At 45.4% G+C, this 22,123-nt stretch overlaps 1 protein-coding gene across 1 annotated transcript; it reads left to right on the top strand.

The window, feature by feature from the left end:
- Nucleotides 1–1,175: 1,175 nt before the first annotated feature.
- Nucleotides 1,176–21,127, top strand: LOC137562434 (zona pellucida sperm-binding protein 4-like). Its single transcript, XM_068273780.1, has 12 exons — nucleotides 1,176–1,193; nucleotides 5,677–5,801; nucleotides 6,672–6,765; nucleotides 7,346–7,501; nucleotides 8,240–8,430; nucleotides 9,955–10,052; nucleotides 10,125–10,252; nucleotides 11,233–11,422; nucleotides 11,492–11,642; nucleotides 11,717–11,795; nucleotides 20,786–20,890; nucleotides 20,982–21,127. Exons 1-12 carry the CDS (start codon nucleotides 1,184–1,186, stop codon nucleotides 21,125–21,127), a joined length of 1,473 nt encoding a protein of 490 aa, XP_068129881.1. The 5' UTR covers nucleotides 1,176–1,183.
- Nucleotides 21,128–22,123: the final 996 nt, after the last annotated feature.

A 22,123-nucleotide genomic window follows, 5' to 3' on the forward strand; every position in this document is an offset into this window, starting at 1 on the left:
TCAAAAATGCACATAATGAAATTCAATAAAAACGCAATGTGTTTTGATATGTTTTTTTTTTGTTATTTTTTTTTGTTTTGTTTTTTGTTATTTTTTTTAAATAAAAGATTTCTGATGTGTTAGATTAAATCTAAAAACGCATACAGAACACATATGCGTCTTATATATGTTGGCCACAAATGCATTAAAATGCACGAAAAACACATCTGTGTTAAAAAAAACGCAAACGTACCAGAAAACGGCACACAGTATTAACATAAACCATGACATAAACAGCAGCCTTTCACGTTATGCTATGTGTGCACCCAGCCTAAAAATGCATCAGTCACCTCCCACCAGGGTTTAAATAGACTGGTCCAGTCATATATTTGCATCCAGAATTTACATAATCTTGCATGCACTTGGAATTATTTGCATATCATTGATCATCCGTAGTATTCACAGATTTCCCAGACTGAAGTCACCATCTTCATGCTAAGCTAATACAGCTCTGTCCATAATAATGCTAGTCCAATCAGAGATTGGCCCACCCCCCTCCAGGATATTACTTGTCCAATCAGAGGTTGGCCCGCCATCTCTCCAGGATATTACTTGTCCAATCAGATGTTGGCCCGCCCTACCTTCATGATATTACTTGTCCAATCAGAGGTTGGCCCTCCCTCCAGGTTATTCCTTGTCCAATCAGAGGTTGACCCGTCCTCCCTCCAGGATATCACTTGTCCAATCAGAGGTTGGCCCCACCCCTCCAGGATATTACTTGTCCAATCAGAGGTTGGCCTGCCTCACTCCAGGATATCACTTGTCCAATCAGAGGTTGGCCCACCTCACTCCAGGATATCACTTGTCCAATCAGAGGTTGGCACACCCTCCTTCCAGGATATCACTTGTCCAATCAGAGGTTGGCCCGCCTCACTCCAGGATATTACTTGTCCAATCAGAGGTTGGCACGCCCTCCCTCCAGGATATAAATTGCTGATCTAAGCACAGACAGGCATCAGCAGCTGCAGGAAACATGGGTAGTTGTAGAGCAGGGCTTGGTTTGCTGGTGGTGCTTTGGGGCTGCAGTTTGCAGTGGCTGCTCTGTGCAGGACAGGGACTTCTGGATGGTTCCTCCCACCTCCACTGTGGCCTGGAGAGCATGGAGTTGTCTTTTTCTATGCCTGATGGTGCAGAGATGTCCTTGATGATGCTGGGTGAGTGTGATCTGTGACTACTTAGTCACTTAAAGGACAACTGGAGTGATAGATATGGAGGCTGCCATATTTATTTTCTTTTAAAGGGAACCTAAACTGAAAAGGATATGGATTTTTCCTTTGAAAATAATACCAGTTGCTTGACTCTCCTGCTGATCCTGTGTCTCTGATACATTTAGCCACAGCTCCTCAACAAGCATGCAGGTCAGGTGCTCTGACTGAAGCCAGACTGGATTAGCTGCATGCTTGTTTCAGGTGTGTGATTCAGACACTACTGCAACCAAAGATCAGCAGGACTGACAAGTAACTGCTATTGTTTAAAAGGAAACCTCCATATCCCTCTCAGTTAAGGTTCCCTGCGTACGTACAAAAAGGGTGCCCAGACAAAAAGGGCGCGGGGTGTAAACTCTAATTAATAATTAATCATTAATAGCGTTTATAAAAATAGTGTTTTATATTTCGTTTACAAATAATGTTTTACAAAATTATAAATCATTAAATAATGTTTATGAAATCGGCAATTGTGAAAACGTTAATCTTCCCTGTTTCAAAAGTTAAACTTATACTTATGTTTATTAAAAAAACAATATATGTTTAATTGTATATTATTGTGAATAACCTTCATTTATGGTTTGTTTTTATAATAAAATCTGAAAATATTCTTTATAACAATGATATAAATATAACTACGTTTGTAAAACATTAGTAAGTATTACTTAAACTATACCTAAGCCTAGTCTTACACAGAACCCTCCCTGTACCCATCCCTAACCCCTAGACCCCCCCCCCCTGGTGGTGCCTAACCCTAAGACCCCCCTTTAATATGTGGATAATAATGTTTTACTAATTGTGGCTGCAAAAAATATATTGCAATTTATGTGACGTACTGATCGCTTTATTTTGTGAATAATGTTTTACAAACAGTAAGGGATACAACTTTAAGTGTTTTAATTAGTTAAATAAGATAAATGTTTAGTATTTTTATAAACGTTATTCGGCACGGGTGCATTTTATAAACGTAAATCACCATAAGCACACTTATAAATCATTAAAAATCTCCGGGCACCGTTTGTAAACGTTTATGTCCGGCGCCCTTTTTTCCTGCTCAGCGCCCATTAAACGTTTTTATTATGAGTGAATGGCGGCGCCCCTTTTTTTTTTTTTTTTTTTTTTTTTTTTTTTTTTGTGCACTAGCTGCCTGCGCCCTTTTCTCCCGCTTCCAGGTTCCCTTACCAGTTGCCTGGCAGATCTGCTGCTCTATTTAGCTGCAGTAGTGTCTGAATCACATGCCTGAAGCAAGCATGTAGCTAATCTAGTCAGATCTAACAATGGGCTCTATACACAATGCCTGACCACGTGTGGTAACATAGTATGTGCAAATTATCACCCAAAAGATCACCATTGTGTAATTCTCAAAGATTTATCTCCTTAATTTTCTGCATGTGGTAATACATGACTAAATTTCCTCCACTTTGAAATTCTTAATTGAATAAATGTGACAAATAAGGATTTTTATCACCTATAGAGGGCAGGTGGTAATTTTCACATATCTACTGTTGCAGTTTAGAGTCTGAAGCGAGAATAAATCTCGCTTCAGACCTCATAGAAAGCAGGAGCAGGTGTGCCTCTGCTAAAATGCCACTATCCTGCGGCTTAACGGGGGTCCCTTCACCCCCAAATCCCCTCCATACAGTGGGGGAGCGCTTCCTGGTTGGGGCAGGGCTAACCGCTGCAGCCCTGCCCCATGTGTCTGTCAGCGCGTATCTCCGCCTCTCCCCGGCCCTCTCAGTCTTCCTTCACTGAGGGGCGGGGGAGAGGTGGTGATGCGTGTCTGATAGATGCGACTGGAGGCAGGGCTGCAGCCGTTAGCCCTGCCTCCAGGAAACGAAAATTTTGCGACCAAGGTTTGCGGGGGGATTTGGGGGTGAAGGGACCCCCGTTTAGCTGCGGGATAGCGGTGTTTTGCTAACTATGAGCTCTGAAGCGAGATTTATTCTCGCTTCAGAGTCTCTTTAACATGGAGCCTTTCATGCTGTTTGCGTTCATGTCAATTGTATGTAGAAAGACAGAACGGGTGTGCCTAACGTCCAGGTGCATGTTCCGACCTCGTACAGTCTTCTAGATGATTCTATAGTTGGCGAGGAGGAAATTCCCCTTTGCTCTAAAAGATAAGCAACAGCATAATCTTTAAAGGAAATTATTTGTTACAGCTGATACAAATACTGCAATAAATATTGTGTGTAATTCCTGCTTTAATGGAAGCAGACATAGGCTTAACATCCTGTGTTTACAAATTAGCTGCTCTACTGAGGCAGCCAGCTGGCACAGCTGAGTTAGAATTACAGTTGTGATTATTCACAGATGAGGGGGAATTAGACAGGCTAAATTATATACATACAGGGTGCATTTCTATGTTTTCCTTCTGTCCTGTGCAAGAGTTGAAGTCCCACTTCAAATGTGACAGGATTTCCTGGGTGGTCTGTGTGTGTAATGGGTGGCAAGCATATGGGCTGCCCTACAGGGGTCAAAAAGGCTTTTTCCACAAATTACTGTAAAGTTACCGACCACTTAACACTCTTACCACAACATTACCGACTGTTTTATCAAACATTTATCACACAGAAAATTTTTAGTGAATACTCAAAACAGCGGACTTTCCTGACCATTTAGCATAGTGGGCATTCATAAAAGCTGTTCCCACATGCCAATCTACAATCCCCCAGCAGAGCGAGAAATTTCCGCCTTCTGCAGGTTTTTTTTTTTTTTTTTTTTTTTGTTATGAATAGAGCCCAAAGTCGGTAATTACTGGATTGAATTTTCTGACCAAAAAGTGTTACTGCACATGTTGTTGTAAATAGAGCCCAAAGTCAGAAACGCCTGATCTGCTGCAAGCTTGTTCAGCTGCTGTGGCTAAGAGTATTAGGGGCAGAAGATCAGCAGGACAGCCAGGCAACTGGTATTGCTTAAAAAGAATAAATATGGCAAGCGCCACATCCCTCTCTCATCAGGTGTCAGTCTAAATGTAAGATGTTGTTTTTCTGATACTTTTCATACTATGAAATGTCTGTCCTTCTGTGTATCAGTGCTTGTAACTGTCCTAATGGCTGTATGCTCCTTTTGTCTTCCATGTTTTCAGCTCTTTGCTCCTTGGGGGTATTTTTAATGGTCTCTAGAGCAGAAGCCACAGTGACTATGGAAGGTGCTATGGCTGAGCTTAATGCTGAAATTATTTGTCATCCATGATGCTGAAACATGTCTGCTATATGGAGCTAGTCTAACAAGCTCCATGTGTGCTTTATAACCTGTTATCTTTAATACATGGTCTGCTACACCCAATCCATGTTACTGTTACCATGTAGTATATATTTTACCTACATAACCTGTGAATATTACTCTGTTGGCTGTAATAACACTGAATGTGTGGGCCTTACTAATGACTTAGCAGTCTGACTTATGGCTGAGGAAACTCCTTACAGTAGGGATCAATGAGATGCAAATATCCCTGAGGTTATGCAGATTTATGTAAATGTATGCAGTTATAAAAATGACTAATCAAGTCCTGCTAAGGGTTAAATTGATTGAGTTCATGTAGGATTATGTAAGATTTGTATGCAGCTTGAATTTAGACCAGAGTATTTGCTTCTCATTGTATAACCCTGATCTCCAGCCAGGTGGTACAAGCTTGAAGGTTCCACTAGATCTGTCATGCTGGGTACACACACTGAGATTTACTGTCAGATCGCTTATCTCCAACATGTCCGATTTATTTCCATTTACTTCAATAGGAAATTGGAAAGCAGATTGAATGTTGTAAATCGCTCTGCCAGAAAATCTTGTGTACCCAGCATCTGTTTCTGTATCCCAAGGACTAAGGTCATGAGGCTTGAATGTTGTCTTAAAGGAAATCTAAAGTCAACCCAAAAAAACTTGCCTGGGGCTTCCTACAGCCCTGTGGAGTCATCCTGTACCCATGACACTGCTCAAAGTCCCTCCAACCAGCAGCAGTGACCCCCTGCTAAGCTGGCCAGCCACGTGCCTCCTTCATACACCTGCAGCCGGAGTGTTCTGCACATGCGCAGTATATAGAAATCCCTACTGTGCATACAGAGCACTCCTGACTGCGGGAGCGAGATTAGGGTGCTTATAGCTACCAGCAAATGTCCAGCTTTGTGGGGGTTACTGCTGCTGGCTGGAGGGAATTGGTCTGGTGGTGTTGTGGGCACAGGGTGACTCCAGGGGGTGTAAGAAGCCCCAGGTAAGTTTCTGGTGGGTTTATCTTAAACTTCAAGATGTGTTATTAGCTTTTCCACTTGTATGTAATCTGTAATCGTGGTCTCTTGCCCTGGATGCCTGATAGTATCATGTTATCCACATGCAATCCTTTCCCTTCCTGACTAGCCTTGTAAGTTGCTGCTGCTTCTAGAGATGTGAAATGGCTGCCTAAATCTGAATTTTTTAGAACCAAATCTTTCATACTTTTCAGATCTTCTTGAGGATGAATTTAGGAGTCTGCACAATGATTCTGCTTGTGGAATCTGGGTAGGAGAGAGACCAAATAACACGATGGTGGTTGGTGCTGCTTACACTGGATGCTACGTAAGGCAGAAGGTAAGGTGTTAGGAACTGCCACGCCCTGAACACTAGCTGGCTTTATCACATTGACAGAACTTGCATTATGTATGGCCTTCTGGACAAAAGCTAAAATGAGGGAAAAGGCCTACATAAGGACACCTAAAGTGAGACCTATGTTCAATACCAGTTGTCTGGCTGATCCTCTTATTCAATTCTTAGCCATAGACACTGAACATGCAGATCAGATGCGCCCCCCCCCCCAATGACTGGCTGTCAATTGGTATTATTTAGAATTGTCAGCCCCATATCCCTCACTTCAGGTGTATTTAAGCTTTGCTTATTGGATTGCCTAGTCTGCAACTCTGGACACACTAAACTATTGCTGAAGTTGTGATCCCAAAAAAGTCTTGGACTTGAGTACTTCAGCTCTGCTATAATCCTTTAGCCTTTAAAACTGGGTGGTGCAGGCATGTATTAGCTGCTGTCCTTCAGGGCCGGTTCTAGCTAAAATGGGGCCCCGGGGCAAAAGTAATCCGGGGAGGGGGTCCTGGGGCAATTGCCCCCTTTGCCTCTATGGAAGCGCCAACCCTGCTGTCCTTATGCCCACTGCTCCTCAGTCCTCCCTTTGTAGTCTAAATCCTCCCTGGCTCAGTCCTGGTTGTGCATGATATTGTCCAATGTCCCCATGCCATCAGGGCACTCCTGCACACTACAGTCACACTCTAGTCTAAATCCTTACCTTGCTCAGCCCAGATTGCCAAAGAGGAGCAGTGGGCATGAGGGTGGCCTATAATACAGCTCCACTTGGTTTTAATGAGTACTTCAGCTCTGGTATACTCTAAACATGGTGTCTGTAGAGGTCACCCCCTTAGTATCTTTATGTGAAACTGTCCTTCTTCTCTTCAGGATGAAGAATATGTGATGACTCTGCTTTTGAAGGAAACAGTAGATGGTGCTCCTCAGCAATACAAGATGGAGAAAACCTGTCTAAGCCTGTCTGGTAATGATATTTTATGACCTATGGTACTAATTTCTACTATGGGAACCCTGAGATGAAAGTACCTCATGTTTGGTTTAAGGCTACTTTTTTTTTTTTTTTTTTTTACTTTTTGGTCAGTGCTGGTTCTCGGAATTTTGAAAGGCAGGAAGTACATTAATGCTCTACTTGCAGGGGTGTCAAACTCAATATAAAGGGGGCTAAAACTGAATACTGGGACCAAGTTGCAGGCCGACCTCAAAGTCTACTGGCCACCTTAGAAAGTTCCCTGCTGTCTAGTGGCCTCCACCCTTCCCTATACAATTTCCCTAGTGTTTAGTACTGCCCCCTACCTCCCCATAGGGCTTTCAGTGTTATATGGCTTTACCTCCAATACAGCTTCCCTGGTGGCCTAGAGTGGGCCAAACAATGCGAAGTGGGGAAACCACTTGTGGGTCAAATTTAATGGCTCTGAGGGCTGGAGTTTAACATGTATGGTCTAAGGGCTTGTGGGAATTGTAGCTGAGGGTGGTGGTCACATAATGCTGTCTGGATGATTTAACCTCTTGTGCTTAAGGTCTTCTCTCTTGTTCACACTATATAGCCATGGATGCCCCAAGTCCTGATGTGTGTTCTGCTGTCAGCCAAGCTGATAAAGTGGCCTGTGCTGGACCCTCTGTGCCTCAGGATGCATGTGAAGGGATGGGATGCTGTTACTCTGCAAGAGATGCATCTATGCCCTGCTTCTTTGGAAACAAGTGTAAGTTATTATTGCTGAGTGGCTGCCATTCTTTTACATGGTGTCTCATACTGACTGACTGACACTGCATGGATGTCTCATGGCCACTGCCTGGAATCAACAGGACATAAATGTATGGGACCTTCACAAATAAACACCAGGAACAATCTGATTTGAGTTATGGAAGTACCTTAAAGTGCAGGGGATATAGATGAGTGCTGATTAGTTGTCAGATACTCATAGATGCTGCAGGGCTTAAAGGGAATCTGAAGTGGAAATAAACTTGAGATGATGAATTGTCTAGTACAGCTAAAATATTAGTCTCATATTTCCAGTACAGGAAGAGTTAAAATTAGCTATGCAAAAGGGGCTTCTCTGACCCAACTTGGGTTGGCTACAGTGCTGTTTTCTGAAGCACACGTACATAATAAGTGACAACTTCCCTGCAGTATATCCTTATCTGAAGTGAAGGGTCAGATCTGTTTCATACTTTAAAATGGTGTAGTTTGTGAACTTTGCAATATACAGTTGACCATGTGTGCATTACTTCCTGAAAATGGTGTACAGGGCTACTTGTGGTCCCTGGGGTACCACTCAAGTCATGTAGCTGGAAGCATAACTCATGGGACTGAATGTCCACTAATCAAGGGCTATACTTGGTAGACAAGCTGTGGTTCCCACATTGCTCATATACCCCACCTCTACCTTCTACTGACCATTGAAGGATGGAAAAGAACTTGCAACATTTTGTCTCCACAGTGACCACACAGTGCACAATTGAAAACAATATGGTGATCGCCGTGTCCAAAGACCTGACCAGGCCATCAACAAACCTGGATTCAGTCCATGTGATTGGCGTGGACTCCTCATCCTGTGCTGGATTTTCACTTTCTAAGAGTGACTCCTTTGCAGTGTTCAAATTCCCATTTTCCTGTGGTGGGCACTTCCAGGTATGTGGAGAGTAGTCACAGAATGCTTGTGAACTCAAAGCTGATTGAGGCAAGAAAATTCACTGTCAGATATATCCAAACCCGAAACCAGTTCTCATGTCATTTAGGCATACCCTGATGAAGCTCTTGGCACACTACCTCAAAGATAATACTTTAAACTAAGGACATTTCACACTAGCTTGTAACCAGTCTTTATTAGTGATCTATATTGTCACCAGCTGAGCTCTTGTTGGCCCTAGATTAAGTTCTTGGTCTAAAATATCAGTTAACAAATGATCTAAGCTCAGTCTATCGTGGATGGGCTGTCACTAAATGTCTTGGTCTCTAGAAGATCTTGACAAGTACTGGTGCACATAACTCTTAGATGCATTACCAGCTATAACCACACGGTTTAGAAGTGGTTTTAGTAGAAAACGTATTACTACATCCTGTCGTCAAAGTTGTTTTTGTTATAGCCCAGAAATAAGATAAGATTAAATGGGGCCCTAGGCAACAAGACAGCAGGTTTTTTTTTTTTTTTCGGCCACAGCTGATGGTCACATTTTTATTTTTTTTGGGGGGGGGGATGCTGGCATCCTCTAGGCCCTAGGCAATTTATAGCCATGAAATATCCATTTCTCCAGCATTCTATATTGCTGCAGACTAAAGCTAGATTCTAATAGACTTGCAAACAATGTCCAATTGCTTTTATCATGACTTGAGCCATAAACTCATCAATCACCAATATTTGGTTACTATATCTTTGTAGATATAAGCTGGTCACTCTTTATCACTTGCCAGGAATGCAGTATCCAAGTAAGGCTAGCAAGATGTCATTTGATCAATGTGGTAAGGCACCATCGCATGTTCTGGTTTGCAAGAAGGTTTAAGGTGCATACAAACGCACTACAGAAGCCAATGACTAGTCTGTCAGACCCCCCCCCCCCCCCCCACTGGGCGGACTTTCAGCAGACTGTAGTGCGTGTATGCACTGTCGGCAGACTTATAAATTTCCACTTACCACTTAGCAGATCGTTCAGACAGCCTTATTTCTCCCCACCCTCTACTGGAGGCATATACCGATCTACCATATACTGGGGGCAACTATATGGGCTACCTACATGGGGTGGGACCTATAGCTGGCTACCTATACTGCAGGCACCTATACCTGTCTCCACACTGGGGGTGCATTTTTACACCCATGCCCCGGGTCCAATTTGGCCTAGAAACTGCTAGTATTTGGTCACACCCATTTTTCACCACTTGTTATGAGGTATGGCTATCCATTTTGTTTAGCAGCAGTACTTTTGTGGATGGGGGGCCTCAGGTTATGGACTGCTTGGGGGCCACCAAAACCTTAGCTGCACCCCTGGTGGCACTCTGCTGGTAAACTCTTGGACAAGAAACTGCCTAACACTATACAGGTGTTTGACCATGCCCCTTAATGAACCAGTGTAGGTCTAGTTGCAGTCCAGAACCACCTAAATAACATGGTGCCAAGTCTTAGTTGGAAGCAGTTTTTCTCATGTGGTTATCTCTTAACAGATGCTTGGTGACCCAGTAACCTATGAGAATACTATAGAAGCTAGCAGAGGAATAGAGACCTGGCAGGGGTCTTCCATCACAAGGGACAGTACTCTGCAGTAAGTACAACATGTGACATTCTAGCAGCAGCTACACTGTCTGGGACACAATAACCTTTACTCTCTCTACAGGGTAACAGTGCGCTGCAGGTACATCCAGACAGGCGTTGTCCCACTGCAGCTATCGGTGTCAACCTTGCCGCCACCCCTTCCTGTTACCACAACAGGCCCTCTACTGCTGGAAATGAGGATCGCACAAGGTGAGACCTGGTAGAGGGCAGCTGCCACTTTAGTAACCCTCTCACCTTAAACTGCCCAGCAGAGTGGGGCTCTATCCCTTGGGGTGGCATTGCAGGGCTGTGGCTGTACACACTTTGCTAGCCTACAGACAATTGACATGTTCAGTTACTATGCTTAACAGAGCAGCCTGGGGTGAGTAAAGGGAGCAATGCAATTGGCTGTGTGTGTGTGTGGGGGGGGGGGGGGGGGGGGGGGTCAGGTAAGGGCATCAGGCTTCTGTACACACTAGTCTTGAAAGGTCATGAGGCTTTAAACCCAGATAACCTGCAGTAAGTATGTTTTGTGGGATACAAAACTCTATACACAAAATGGGGCTAACATAAAAATACAGTATTCAGTCCCTGGAACCATTCCCATTTAAGATGAGACAGTTGAGCTTGCCTTCCAGATCAGGACAAGATGTACCAGTTGGCATGGGATGGACCTTCAGTGCCAAATCTCCATATGGGATGCAAATCTGCATTGTGTGCAGGGTTATGTTATCAGACCTTCCAAGCAGATTTCAATTGGGTTTGTTTTGTTGCTTTCCCATCATTCCTACTCTTCACCTTGCAGTATGGATTATAATACTGTATTAACAGATTCAGACTAGTGTGCCAGTACCAGAGGCGAGACTACACCTGTAAACCAAAATGTACTTGGACAAATCTGACAATCAGACATTGGAAAGGGGAGGTGTGCTGGGAAAGTTAGGCTAGCTAAAGATCAGCTTGTTGGCTTTCACCCCATATTTGTACCCCCAACTGAACATGACAAGCTGAGCCCCACTGTAGCATTTGCTAACCTTTGACAATTGGCTTGGAATTATCTTCTCACATTTAATGTTAATGAACCCATATTTGAGCCATTAGCTGCACAAGTTGAAGCATTGTCTGCAAGACATTTTGGTAATTATTGGCAACTGCTCTATTTGACTGACTTTTCTGTTCCTCTTGTACAGATGCTGGCTATACATCCTACTACTCTACAGGGGATTATCCTGTGGTCAAAGTCCTCAGGGACCCCATCTACTTAGAGGTCCACATCCAGCACAGAACTGACCCTAATTTAGTGCTTGTGTTAAATGACTGTTGGGCTACCTCCTCTGCAGAACCTACACTGATGCCTCAATGGCCCATCTTGATGGACAGGTCAGTAACTCACAACCTGTACTGTGTGCCCCCAGAACATGAGGCTGACCTGATCTTCTCTGCATCTAGGTGCCCTTTCAACATGGACAGCTACCTGAGCAGGCTGGTTTCTGTTGGAGCTCCTTCACAAGCAGTTCCCATCCCGAACCACTACAAACGCTTCCTCGTCAACACCTTCACATTTGTGGATGCAAACAGCCAGCTCAGCCTTGCCGACCTGGTAATTCAGACACCTACAAATCTTACTAGAATGACTTGTGCTTGATCGTGACTAAAATACAAATTTGTCTACAGGTTTACTTCCACTGCAGTGCATCAGTCTGTGTCCCCTCTAACCTGGATGACTGCAAAGCCTCTTGTGGCCAAAGGAAAAGTAAGTATCTCAGTTTGTAAAGAAATCTTTTACATCTTAGATTACTGGGGGAGGTCGGTGTGGAGTTTCACCACAATATTAGCCGGTGTCATGACCATGGTCCTGACAGTTCCTATGTACATTGTGGGAAGTTACATCCAACTCCCAAGCAATATCTCCCTCTGTACATAGAACTCTCAGTAATATTTAACACCTCACCTGGCAAAACTAAATAGGAGGTTGCCACCAGTGATACACTACAGAATTTAATCTAGGGAGAGGAAGTTTTTTTTTTTTTCCCTCAATCTCAATTAGTGTTGGGCGAACAGTGTTCGCCACTGTTCGGGTTCTGCAGAACATCACCCTGTTCGGGTGATGTTCGAGTTCGGCCGAACACCTGATGGTGGTCGGCCTTTTAAGTTCGGGTACTAATTGGCCGCTGAACAGGGCCCCTGTTCGGCCGAATACTCCCCCCTATGTGGTCGCAGGCATAAGGGGGGGAGCATGCCCCGATCGTGGGGGGGTCGGAAATTCCCCCACCCCCTCCGCTAGCGCTTCACAACCCCCCCCCTCTGCCCGCTTCCCCATACAAAAGTTTCAGGAAGTACCGGTCCGGTGGTAGTGGGTGGCTGGCAGTGGGCAGCACTGTGAAGTGAGTGACTGAGGAGGAGGAGTCCGAAGAGTGACGCGTTGAGGGAGGCCGGGCAGCAGGCAGTTCAGCAGTAGTACGGTACTACTGCTGAACTGCCTGCTGCCCGGCCTCCCTCAACGCGTCACTCTCCGGACTCCTCCTCCTCAGTCACTCACTTCACAGTGCTGCCCACTGCCAGCCACCCACTACCACCGGACCAGTACTTCCTGAAACTTTTGTATGGGGAGAGGGGGGAGCGCTAGCGGAGGGGGTGGGGGGAATTTCTGACACCCCCCGCGATCGGGGCATGCTGCCCCCCCTATGCCTGCGACCCCATAGGGCCCCCAAAAGCGGGATGTTCGGGGGTTCGGCCCGAACATGCCGACCATTGCGGCCATGTTTGGCGAACTTTCCCGAACCCGAACATCCAGGTGTTCGCCCAACACTAATCTCAATCACTTATGCCTTGACCGATTTGAATGAATTTTGGTATGGAGATCCGTTACTACCTGGGATGATATGTTCTGGGGTTCTCGCATTCTTCCCCCCCCCCCCCCCCACTTGCACACCTGGGCGGAGCTACAAACGGCAAATCAGATTCCACCCATTCAGGTCAATGGAAAAAAAATGTAAAAGGCTGCCATTCTCACAGTAATCAAGCCAGAGTCCCTACACTTGGCAGAGTTGGTCACTTGGTGTCCAAGGCTACAAGTCCAGGAAAAGTGGGTGGAGCATAAAACAGCCAGTCAAATGTCAGCCGGTTTTCAATGTGAAAATATAAACTGCAGCCATTCTTAGACTGTTAATCGCAGGGTTATCAAACTTGCCACTCTTGGTCACTGGGTAAATGAGATTCAGGAAAGTGGGTCGAGCCTACAACAGCCAATCAAAATTCACCTATTGATTTTTCAAGGGGAATATTTAACCTGCTGCCATTCTTACATTGTTAATGGCAGAGGCTTCAAACTTGCTACAGTCAGTCATTGGGTGACTGGGGTCCAAATTCACTAAAGGGGCAGGGCCACAAATGGCCAATCAGATTTCTTTGCTGGATAAACTGCTTCCATTCACACTTTTGATGCCAGGAACCTTGAAGCTCACAACTTGGTCATTGAGTGACTATCAAGGTTACAAAGTGGGCAGAGCCAAAATTAGGTTTCACTGGTCAAATATAAACCAGTCATTACAATATTAATGGCAGGGTTATCCAACTTTGCACAGTTCGTGACTAGGATTAATATTCAGGAAAAGGTGGGGCCTACAACAGCCACTCAAAATTCATCATATTTAAAGTGGATCCGAGATGAACTTTTACTCACTGCATAATTGTGTTCCTAACATATAGTTTATAGGGCATTCCTCAAGCCAAATACTTGTTTTGTTTTAATACCCTTATTTCCTAAAAACTAAACAAGCCACACCCACAGCTTCTCCAGAGTGCCTTGGCGCTTGCAAGGGATTGTGGGATTTCAGTCTGGGCAGGTGAAAAAGGTGTTACTAGCTATAGATTTCAGAGGCAGAGTTTTCACAATCTGAGAGCTGCAGTGCAGATACAGATCAGTTGCCTGTGTAATGGAGGAGATAAGAGTGGAGTTTTCACAGAATATGCAGATTAGCATGCCTAGATACAGATAAGCTTGCCTGTGTGTGTAATTGTGTAATAGTGACAAGCAGAAAACATGTCTGCTCCCATTGTATCACAGGAAAAAATATTAATATACTGTTGAAGCTGTTTGAAGATAGATTTGCTGTGTAAATTATCTAAACTTTAGATAAGATATATAGACAAGTCACTTGTTATATTTAGTTTTTCATCTCGGATCCGCTTTAAATTGCTGCTATTACACTTAATAGCAGATTCCTCAAGCCTGGTACAGTTGGTGACTGCAGGGCTGGTTCCTGACAATTGTCAAGAACCGGCCCCACGGCAAGCTTGCAGATACGGTTCCCGACTGTGGGTTTGACCAGATTGAGAGGGGGAGCGGCCTTATTTGAGCTACTACAAGGCTGTGACCCCCCCCCCCCTCAGAACACTTCTCACCAGAGCCGGGACAAGGTCCTCCAGCACCCAAGGCTGAGACACCAAAGTGCGCCCCTCCATCCCTGCCACCCAGCCTTCACACACTGATTGCTATTAGACTAAGAGGCGCCACAGGGCCCACAACCTCCCCAACACCTTAATATCTAGTTATCTGGCTTGCAGTCACTGCCATGTATCCCTTTTTCTTATTTCTTTCTGCTTCAAACACAATTAGGAATGACAGCTGAATGAATTCTGCGCCCCCTCCTACACTGCGCCCTGAGGCTGGAGCCTCTTCAGCCTATGCCTCGGCCCGGCCCTGCTTCTCACTGCCACCACTAGCTGCTGCTAGACACTTCCACAATTCCCACTCTGCTGTCGAGTGATCTGCATGCAGTCTGCGTTTTTGTATTTGGGTCAGCTTTGCGCTTAGGCCAAACACGGGAACACCATACAATCGTACAGTGGCAAGGCACAGTCAGGCACTGAACTTTGTAACGCAAGTTACACTGCAGACTCTCTCCAGGCTATGAGCATTGGCTTAGTACAACAGAAGTCAACTTATTAAATTTAATATTCCAGAAAAAAGTAGAACCGTGCAGACAATATATACAACAGGATTTACAAAAAGTAAAAATCACAACAAGGAGTTACAAAGATACACAAGACAGGTTGCAGAAATAAAATGGGTATAAACGTTACCAGCATATAGATCTGAGCATTGTTTGCAAGGGGAACGCAGTCAGGAACCAGGATAGTCCTAGCGTGTTGCTATCTCCAAAGAACTACAACTCTTAAGAGCTCGTTTCCACTATTGCGAATTCGCATGCGTCCAACGCATGCAGATTCGCACATGTAATGCAAGTGGATGGGCCTGTTTCCACTGTAGCGTTGAGGTGCGGTTTTTTTTAGTGGTGAAAAACACACGAGCCGCAGAATTCGCCTGCGAGTGGAATGCATGCGAATTGCATGCAATGTATTTAATAGGGAAATCGCATGCGGTTTCCCCATGCGTTTTTGCCGCAAAGTCACATAGGTACCAATGTAAATTCACACAGGCAGTGACATGGTTAAAATCGCATATACCCTCACCTATGCGAATTCACGGCAAAAACACATGGGGTATCGCATCCGCATGCGATTTCATCAGTGGTGGAATCCAGGTGATTCTGCACCGCAATAGTGGAAACGAGCCCTTAATCTTCCTAGCTGAGGTTTTATAGCCAGATTTGTGGCCCAGGGCCACCCAAATGTCCAGACCCAGGAATAATCCAATTTCCTCCGGTGTGACTGGCTTGCTAGCTATGCAACTTCAAAGCTTTCCTGTCCCACCTTGATCTTTTGCAGAGAGCTGTGGCTCATAGCTCTGCCTCCTAGAGCAGCAAAATCCACGACCAAAAAAGTCTTGGATTTTTGCAGGTGAGAGGGAGGGCGAGTTGAGGGGGATTTAGATTAGAGTGGTGGGAACGCAGCGGTTTAGTTAGGGCAAACATGTTACATTTGTTAAATTAAAGATACTCTGAAGTCTGACTTTTTTTTTTTTTTTTTTAACTTGTTGCCATTTTTACACTTAATAGCAGATGCCTAAACCCTGCTATAGTTGGTCATTGGGTGACTGGGGTCCAAACACTGGAGGGGCAGAGTCACAAACCGTTAATCTGGCATCAATTTGTATATTTTTAGAAATTAAATCAAAGGTTACAAACTTGGTCCTTGACTGTTTTAGGGTTAGAGTGGGCAGAGCCAACACCAGCCAAATACATACCTGGGCAATGCCAGGTCATCAGCTAGTACAGTACATAATCTTATTAAAGTAAACTCCAAGGGACCAGGAAAAGTGGCTTTACTATAACAGAAATTCTAGAAATGTCCCAGCATGCCCTGGTGCATTCTCTGCTGCACCGGAGCAGCTCTGCCCTCCCATTGGAGGTACAGTACAAGCACTTGTCCTAGAAATATCCCAGCATGCCCTGGTGCATTCTCTGCTGCACAGGAGCAGCTCTGCCTCCCATTGGAGGTACAGTACAAGCACTTGTCCTAGAAATATCCCAGCATGCCCTGGTGCATTCTCTGCTGCACAGGAGCAGCTCTGTCCTCCCATTGGAGGTACAGCACAAGAACTTGTCCTACAAATATCCCAGCATGCCCTGGTACATTCTCTGCTGCACAGGAGCAGCTCTGCCCTCCCATTGGAGGAACAATCAGGGCCGGATTTCTACTTTTCAACACCCTAGGCCAGCTATCACCAGGCACCCCCCCCCCCCCCTGCAGAAGAGACCAGTGCTATATAAAAACAATAATAATAATATGGTAGGGCATTAGACTATGGCTATGGTAGGATTAGAGTGTGAGCTCCTCTGAGGACAGTCAGTGACATGACTATGTACTCTGTAATGTGCTGCAGAAGATGTCAGTGCTACATACATACATAATAATAATAGGGTAGGACATTAGGCTATGACTATGGCAGGATTAGATTGTGAGCTCCTCTGAGGTCAGTGACATGACTATGTACTCTGTACAGTGCTGCAGAAGATGTCAGTGCTATATAAATACATAATAATATTATGGTAGGACATTAGACTATGACTATGGTAGGATTAGAGTGTGAGCTCCTCTGAGGACAGCCCGTGACATGACTATGTACTCTGTAATGTGCTGCAGAAGATGTCAGTGCTATATAAATACATAATAATATTATGGTAGGACATTAGACTATGACTATGGTAGGATTAGAGTGTGAGCTCCTCTGAGGACAGCCCGTGACATGACTACGTACTCTGTAAAGTGCTGCAGAAGATGTTAGAGTTATTAATTAAATACATTGGAAGACATTTACAGATAGTGCCAACAGAGCATGAAACGAAGAATGGGTAGAGAAAGCAACATAGCAAGGGTTGGTAGGCAGTATGAGACAGGACAAGTGGGCATAAAGATGAGAGGAATGGTGGGAAAGCTAGCCTAGAGGGAGAGGAGAGAGTGCAATGCAATAATACAACTATTATGTCAGCTGTTAGTACAAGTATATGCCAGCTGTAGATGATAGACCAAAACCATTCTGCCCCACAGTGTGTGTACGCGCACGCACACACGCACACGATCTGTAGAGCTGAGCAGCAGCCTGACATTCCTGACGCTGCCTGCAGAGTCTGTGCTGCACAACAGGAGGAGGAGAGGCTGCAGCATGATTCCACAGTGTAACAATGCTTGTGGTGATAAATGCAACCTTGCTCACTCTGGTCTCCATTTGCATCCCAGGCCAGCCTCTATTCTCCCTCACCCCTGTGCAGAGCTGGCTGTGCTGACTCTTTCATGTTTACCTCTCCGTGCAGGCAGGCACTATTTCATTCCTCCTCCAGCAGATCTGCTCGGCTCTATACAGCTCCACACTACCACAATGCCAAGGGGGAGAGGCGGAGAGACGAGCAGACCTGTTGGAGGAAGAGCGTGCATGGAGAGGTAAATATGAATGAAGATAGCCCCTGCAAACAATAGAGAAGCCTCTGCGGAAATGTGGGCTAGAAATAATTACCTCCCGGCTCGCACAGTTTGCTGGACTCCCACACCCTGTCCTGCAGAAATAGGCTGGAGCTGGGAAAGTGCAGAGGCTCCACCTGATCGCTCCCTACTCCCAGTGCCCCCCAGGGATCTTTCATCCCCTACCGCCAAACAAGTGAGTCATGTGCCTCCCGACTCAGCCTGCCTGCTGCTTATTTGCAAACAATGCAGTGCGCTGGAGGACAGATCTGGTGTGGCTGCAGGAGGAGGTGCAGTGGAGGCTTCAGCTGGCGGCTGGGCCCTTTGATGTTCTTTACTCCCGACTCTCCTGTCTGCATTGCACGCACGTTCCTGCCCCTTAGCCGCCCCAAACACTGCTGAAATTCTGGCGCCCTAGGCCAATGCCTAGGTTGGCTTGCCAGAAATCCGGCCCTGGGAACAATACAAGTACTGGCACACACTGTCCAGCATGGCTATGCAGCAGTAAGGTATACTTAACCAAATTGCTCTTATCCAGGGCTCCTTAAAAATTGCAGCAGTCACTGAAGAGGCAGCTACTTGTTTCCTATGAGTGACTTCGATACCTCTGTGGGTGGGACTTGCAGCACACTTAAAGGGATCCAAGCAGCTCTTGGCTTCAAATAGCTGCAAGGGCTGCCATTGTTCAGAAGCTCACTCCCCTGCTGTTTAAAACTGCAATTATCCAGGCTAGGTGTGACATTCTTCAACTGTAACTGATGTTTTCTGTTTGAAGTACAATGGGGGTTTGTTTGTGGTCAATTAAGTCTAAAGAGGTAATTTCTTATCTGTTTTCACCATCTCCTGCTCAGGGACCGCAGGTCCTTTGTGGTCGGACAAAGTGGCTAATTTAACTCTTAGATGTAAAAAAATGAGGTAAAATTAAAAATTTTTTTTTTTTTTTTTTTTAATAATCCACGTTTTTAGAATTCATTTTTTATTTGGTATAGAGCTGCCCTGGGTGTTAAAAGTGATGCTCTGTTCACTTTAAGCCAAACTTTCTGCTCACACTTGAGCCTATCATGAAGCCATTCACTTTAATTTTTAGGCAAATCCTAATCCATTCACATCTGTAATGCAAGTGGCTTCAATAACTCCACAGATGGGACTTGGGAATCTCCTCCACCCACCTTAGTTCTGCAGTGAGTAGGCCTGTACCGTGATCCACACAGTTGGTCAAAAGATGTGACCAAGATTATTATTTATTTATATAGCGCCAACATCTTCCGTAGCGCTGTACATAGTACAAACAAATAATGGGGAACAAATATACATAAGAAATACAAGACACTGTACAGTCATGACATTGAATAGAATAAATACAGATACATACATAGTTGATATGTAGTTGGTACATGTACACATGTTAAAATTACAGCAGTATGAGAAACACTAGGAGGAGGTCCCTGCCCTTGCGGGCTTACAATCTAGAGGGTAGTGGGGAGGAAACACTAGGAGGAGGTCCCTGCCCTTGCGGGCTTACAATCTAGAGGGTAGTGAGGAGGAAACACTAGGAGGAGGTCCCTGCCCTTGCGAGCTTACAATCTAGAGGGTAGTGGGGAGGAAACACTAGGAGGAGATCCCTGCCCTTGCGAGCTTACAATCTAGAGGGTAGTGGGGAGGAAACACTAGGAGGAGGTCCCTGCCCTTGGCGAGCTTACAATCTAGAGGGTAGTGGGGAGGAAACACTAGGAGGAGGTCCCTCCCTTGCGAGCTTACAATCTAGAGGGTAGTGAGGAGGAAACACTAGGAGGGGGTCCCTGCCCTTGCGAGCTTACAATCTAGAGGGTAGTGGGGAGGAAACACTAGGAGGAGGTCCCTGCCCTTGCGAGCTTACAATCTAGAGGGTAGTGGGGAGGAAACACTAGGAGGAGGTCCCTGCCCTTGCGAGCTTACAATCTAGAGGGTAGTGAGGAGGAAACACTAGGAGGGGGTCCCTGCCCTTGCGAGCTTACAATCTAGAGGGTAGTGAGGAGGAAACACTAGGAGGGGGTCCCTGCCCTTGCGAGCTTACAATCTAGAGGGTAGTGGGGAGGAAACACTAGGAGGAGGTCCCTGCCCTTGTGAGCTTACAATCTAGAGGGTAGTGGGGAGGAAACACTAGGAGGAGGTCCCTGCCCTTGCGAGCTTACAATCTAGAGGGTAGTGGGGAGGAAACACTAGGAGGAGGTCCCTGCCCTTGCGAGCTTACAATCTAGAGGGTAGTGGGGAGGAAACACTAGGAGGAGGTCCCTGCCCTTGCGAGCTTACAATCTAGAGGGTAGTGGGGAGGAAACACTAGGAGGGGGTCCCTGCCCTGCGAGCTTACAATCTAGAGGGTAGTGGGGAGGAAACACTAGGAGGGGGTCCCTGCCCTTGCGAGCTTACAATCTAGAGGGTAGTGGGGAGGAAACACTAGGAGGGGGTCCCTGCCCTTGCGAGCTTACAATCTAGAGGGTAGTGGGGAGGAAACACTAGGAGGGGGTCCCTGCCCTTGCGAGCTTACAATCTAGAGGGTAGTGGGGAGGAAACACTAGGAGGAGGTCCCTGCCCTTGCGAGCTTACAATCTAGAGGGTAGTGGGGAGGAAACAAAGGGGAAGGAAACACCAGGATTAGTGGGTGAGCCAGTGTGTCTTCAGTGCTGCCTATAGCAAATTATAGGCCTTTTTGAACAGGTGTGTTTTCAGAGTACGTTTGAAGGTTTCCAGACTCGTGGCATGACGAACCGGCTGAGGGAGAGAGTTCCAAAGGAGAGGGACCTCCTTTGGATCTGTCAGTCCCTTTACCAGTAGTTAAGTAGGGCACCTGAGAACTCTGCCTATGCTTCTTGATAATGTTAACTGCTCACTAAAATCTTTCCCTAGAGAGAATGGCTGAACCCCATGAAGTCCAGACTCTGAAAACGACTATAGTATCTTCAGTGGGGCCGGTTGCCTTGCTTTATGAGAATGAAGTTCTAAAGCTGGAAGGTAAGGACTTCACCATAAGTGTGATAAGTGATCGGTTAGTAGGTATCACTTCTGTATTGGTCATTAACTCTCCTCCTCTGTTCCACCTTAGGTTCTCATCAGCCATGGGCCTCCTCCCTGGACCTGGCCAGAGCCCTAGCTACTGCTGGAACAGTAGCATCTGTAGCAGTCACTATTGTAGGCATCTGGTTGCATCGCAAGAGACACTCCTGTAACATTAAAGCTGCAGTTGTTTGAATAAACTTTTACCAGTTAACTTCTGTTGTGGTGTCAGTTTCTGCTCAAGGCATATCAATTAAGTAAAACTAAAGCATTTTAAATCTGGTTCTAAAGTAGCTTCTACAGGTAACTCTCCTAGGAAAAGGAACTTGCCTGTTTAACCACATACTGCACATCCTAGGAAACTTCACTTGAAGTCCAGGGACATAAATATTCCTCCTCACTGCCCATTAGCAGGGAGATAAATGCATGCCCCACGTCAGTCACCAGCATCCGTGAGATACTGCAATCATTTGTAACTGGGAAGTAAACTCATCCATTTGTTACTTCCTGTTAGCATGCTTATCGTATGTTAATGAGAGTGCATGAAGTCATCTGGTGGCCAAATGGTAATATTACACCTACACTTTAATAAAGATCCACATTTAAAATCATCTCCTTCTCTCCCTAGATAGAGATTAGCACAACTCAATAAAATTCACCTATTTCCAAATATCGATGCTATACATTGTAGTGGGGAAATTTTAAACATTGCAATAACCAGGGCAAATGTGTGGGTTTTATTCACTGAAGCCCTTATTTTAAAACTAGAATGGCCAAAAACTATCTTTTTAATGGGAAGAAAAAAGCTGAATATACCACCCAAGGAAAGCCTAATTGGTGGAAAAGGATATAGATTATTATTCGTTATTTGCAAATAGGGAGGCGTGCTGAAATTGCTCTGGTCGGGGGGAGGGGAGAGAAACCTCAGTGGTTACAGGAAGCAAAGGTAAGGGCCCGTTTGCAGATTTGTCATGGGAAACAAACCAGTGGAGTTTCCTCACAGGAAAATCGTGTGGGGAAACCCTGCCATAGGGTATAATGGCGCTGCTGGCCAAATTGCTTGCAGTAGCAGCAATTCGGGCTGACATTTTCATCCAAAATGGTGCAGGAGGCTGCGAATCCCACAGCTGATGGGATTCGTCTGTGTACCTGCAGACCCAGAAGTGCTGCTGTGCATCTTGCAGATGCATG

The sequence above is a fragment of the Hyperolius riggenbachi genome, chromosome 3, assembly GCF_040937935.1.
Source record: "Hyperolius riggenbachi isolate aHypRig1 chromosome 3, aHypRig1.pri, whole genome shotgun sequence".
NCBI classification, from domain to species: Eukaryota; Metazoa; Chordata; class Amphibia; order Anura; family Hyperoliidae; genus Hyperolius; species Hyperolius riggenbachi.

Bases quoted from the DNA above. Each gene is read 5' to 3' on its own strand.
- LOC137562434 (XM_068273780.1), top strand. The intron at 6,766-7,345 runs GTAATGATATTT...CACACTATATAG, and splicing joins AACCTGTCTAAGCCTGTCTG to CCATGGATGCCCCAAGTCCT. The intron at 11,423-11,491 runs GTCAGTAACTCA...CTCTGCATCTAG, and splicing joins TGGCCCATCTTGATGGACAG to GTGCCCTTTCAACATGGACA.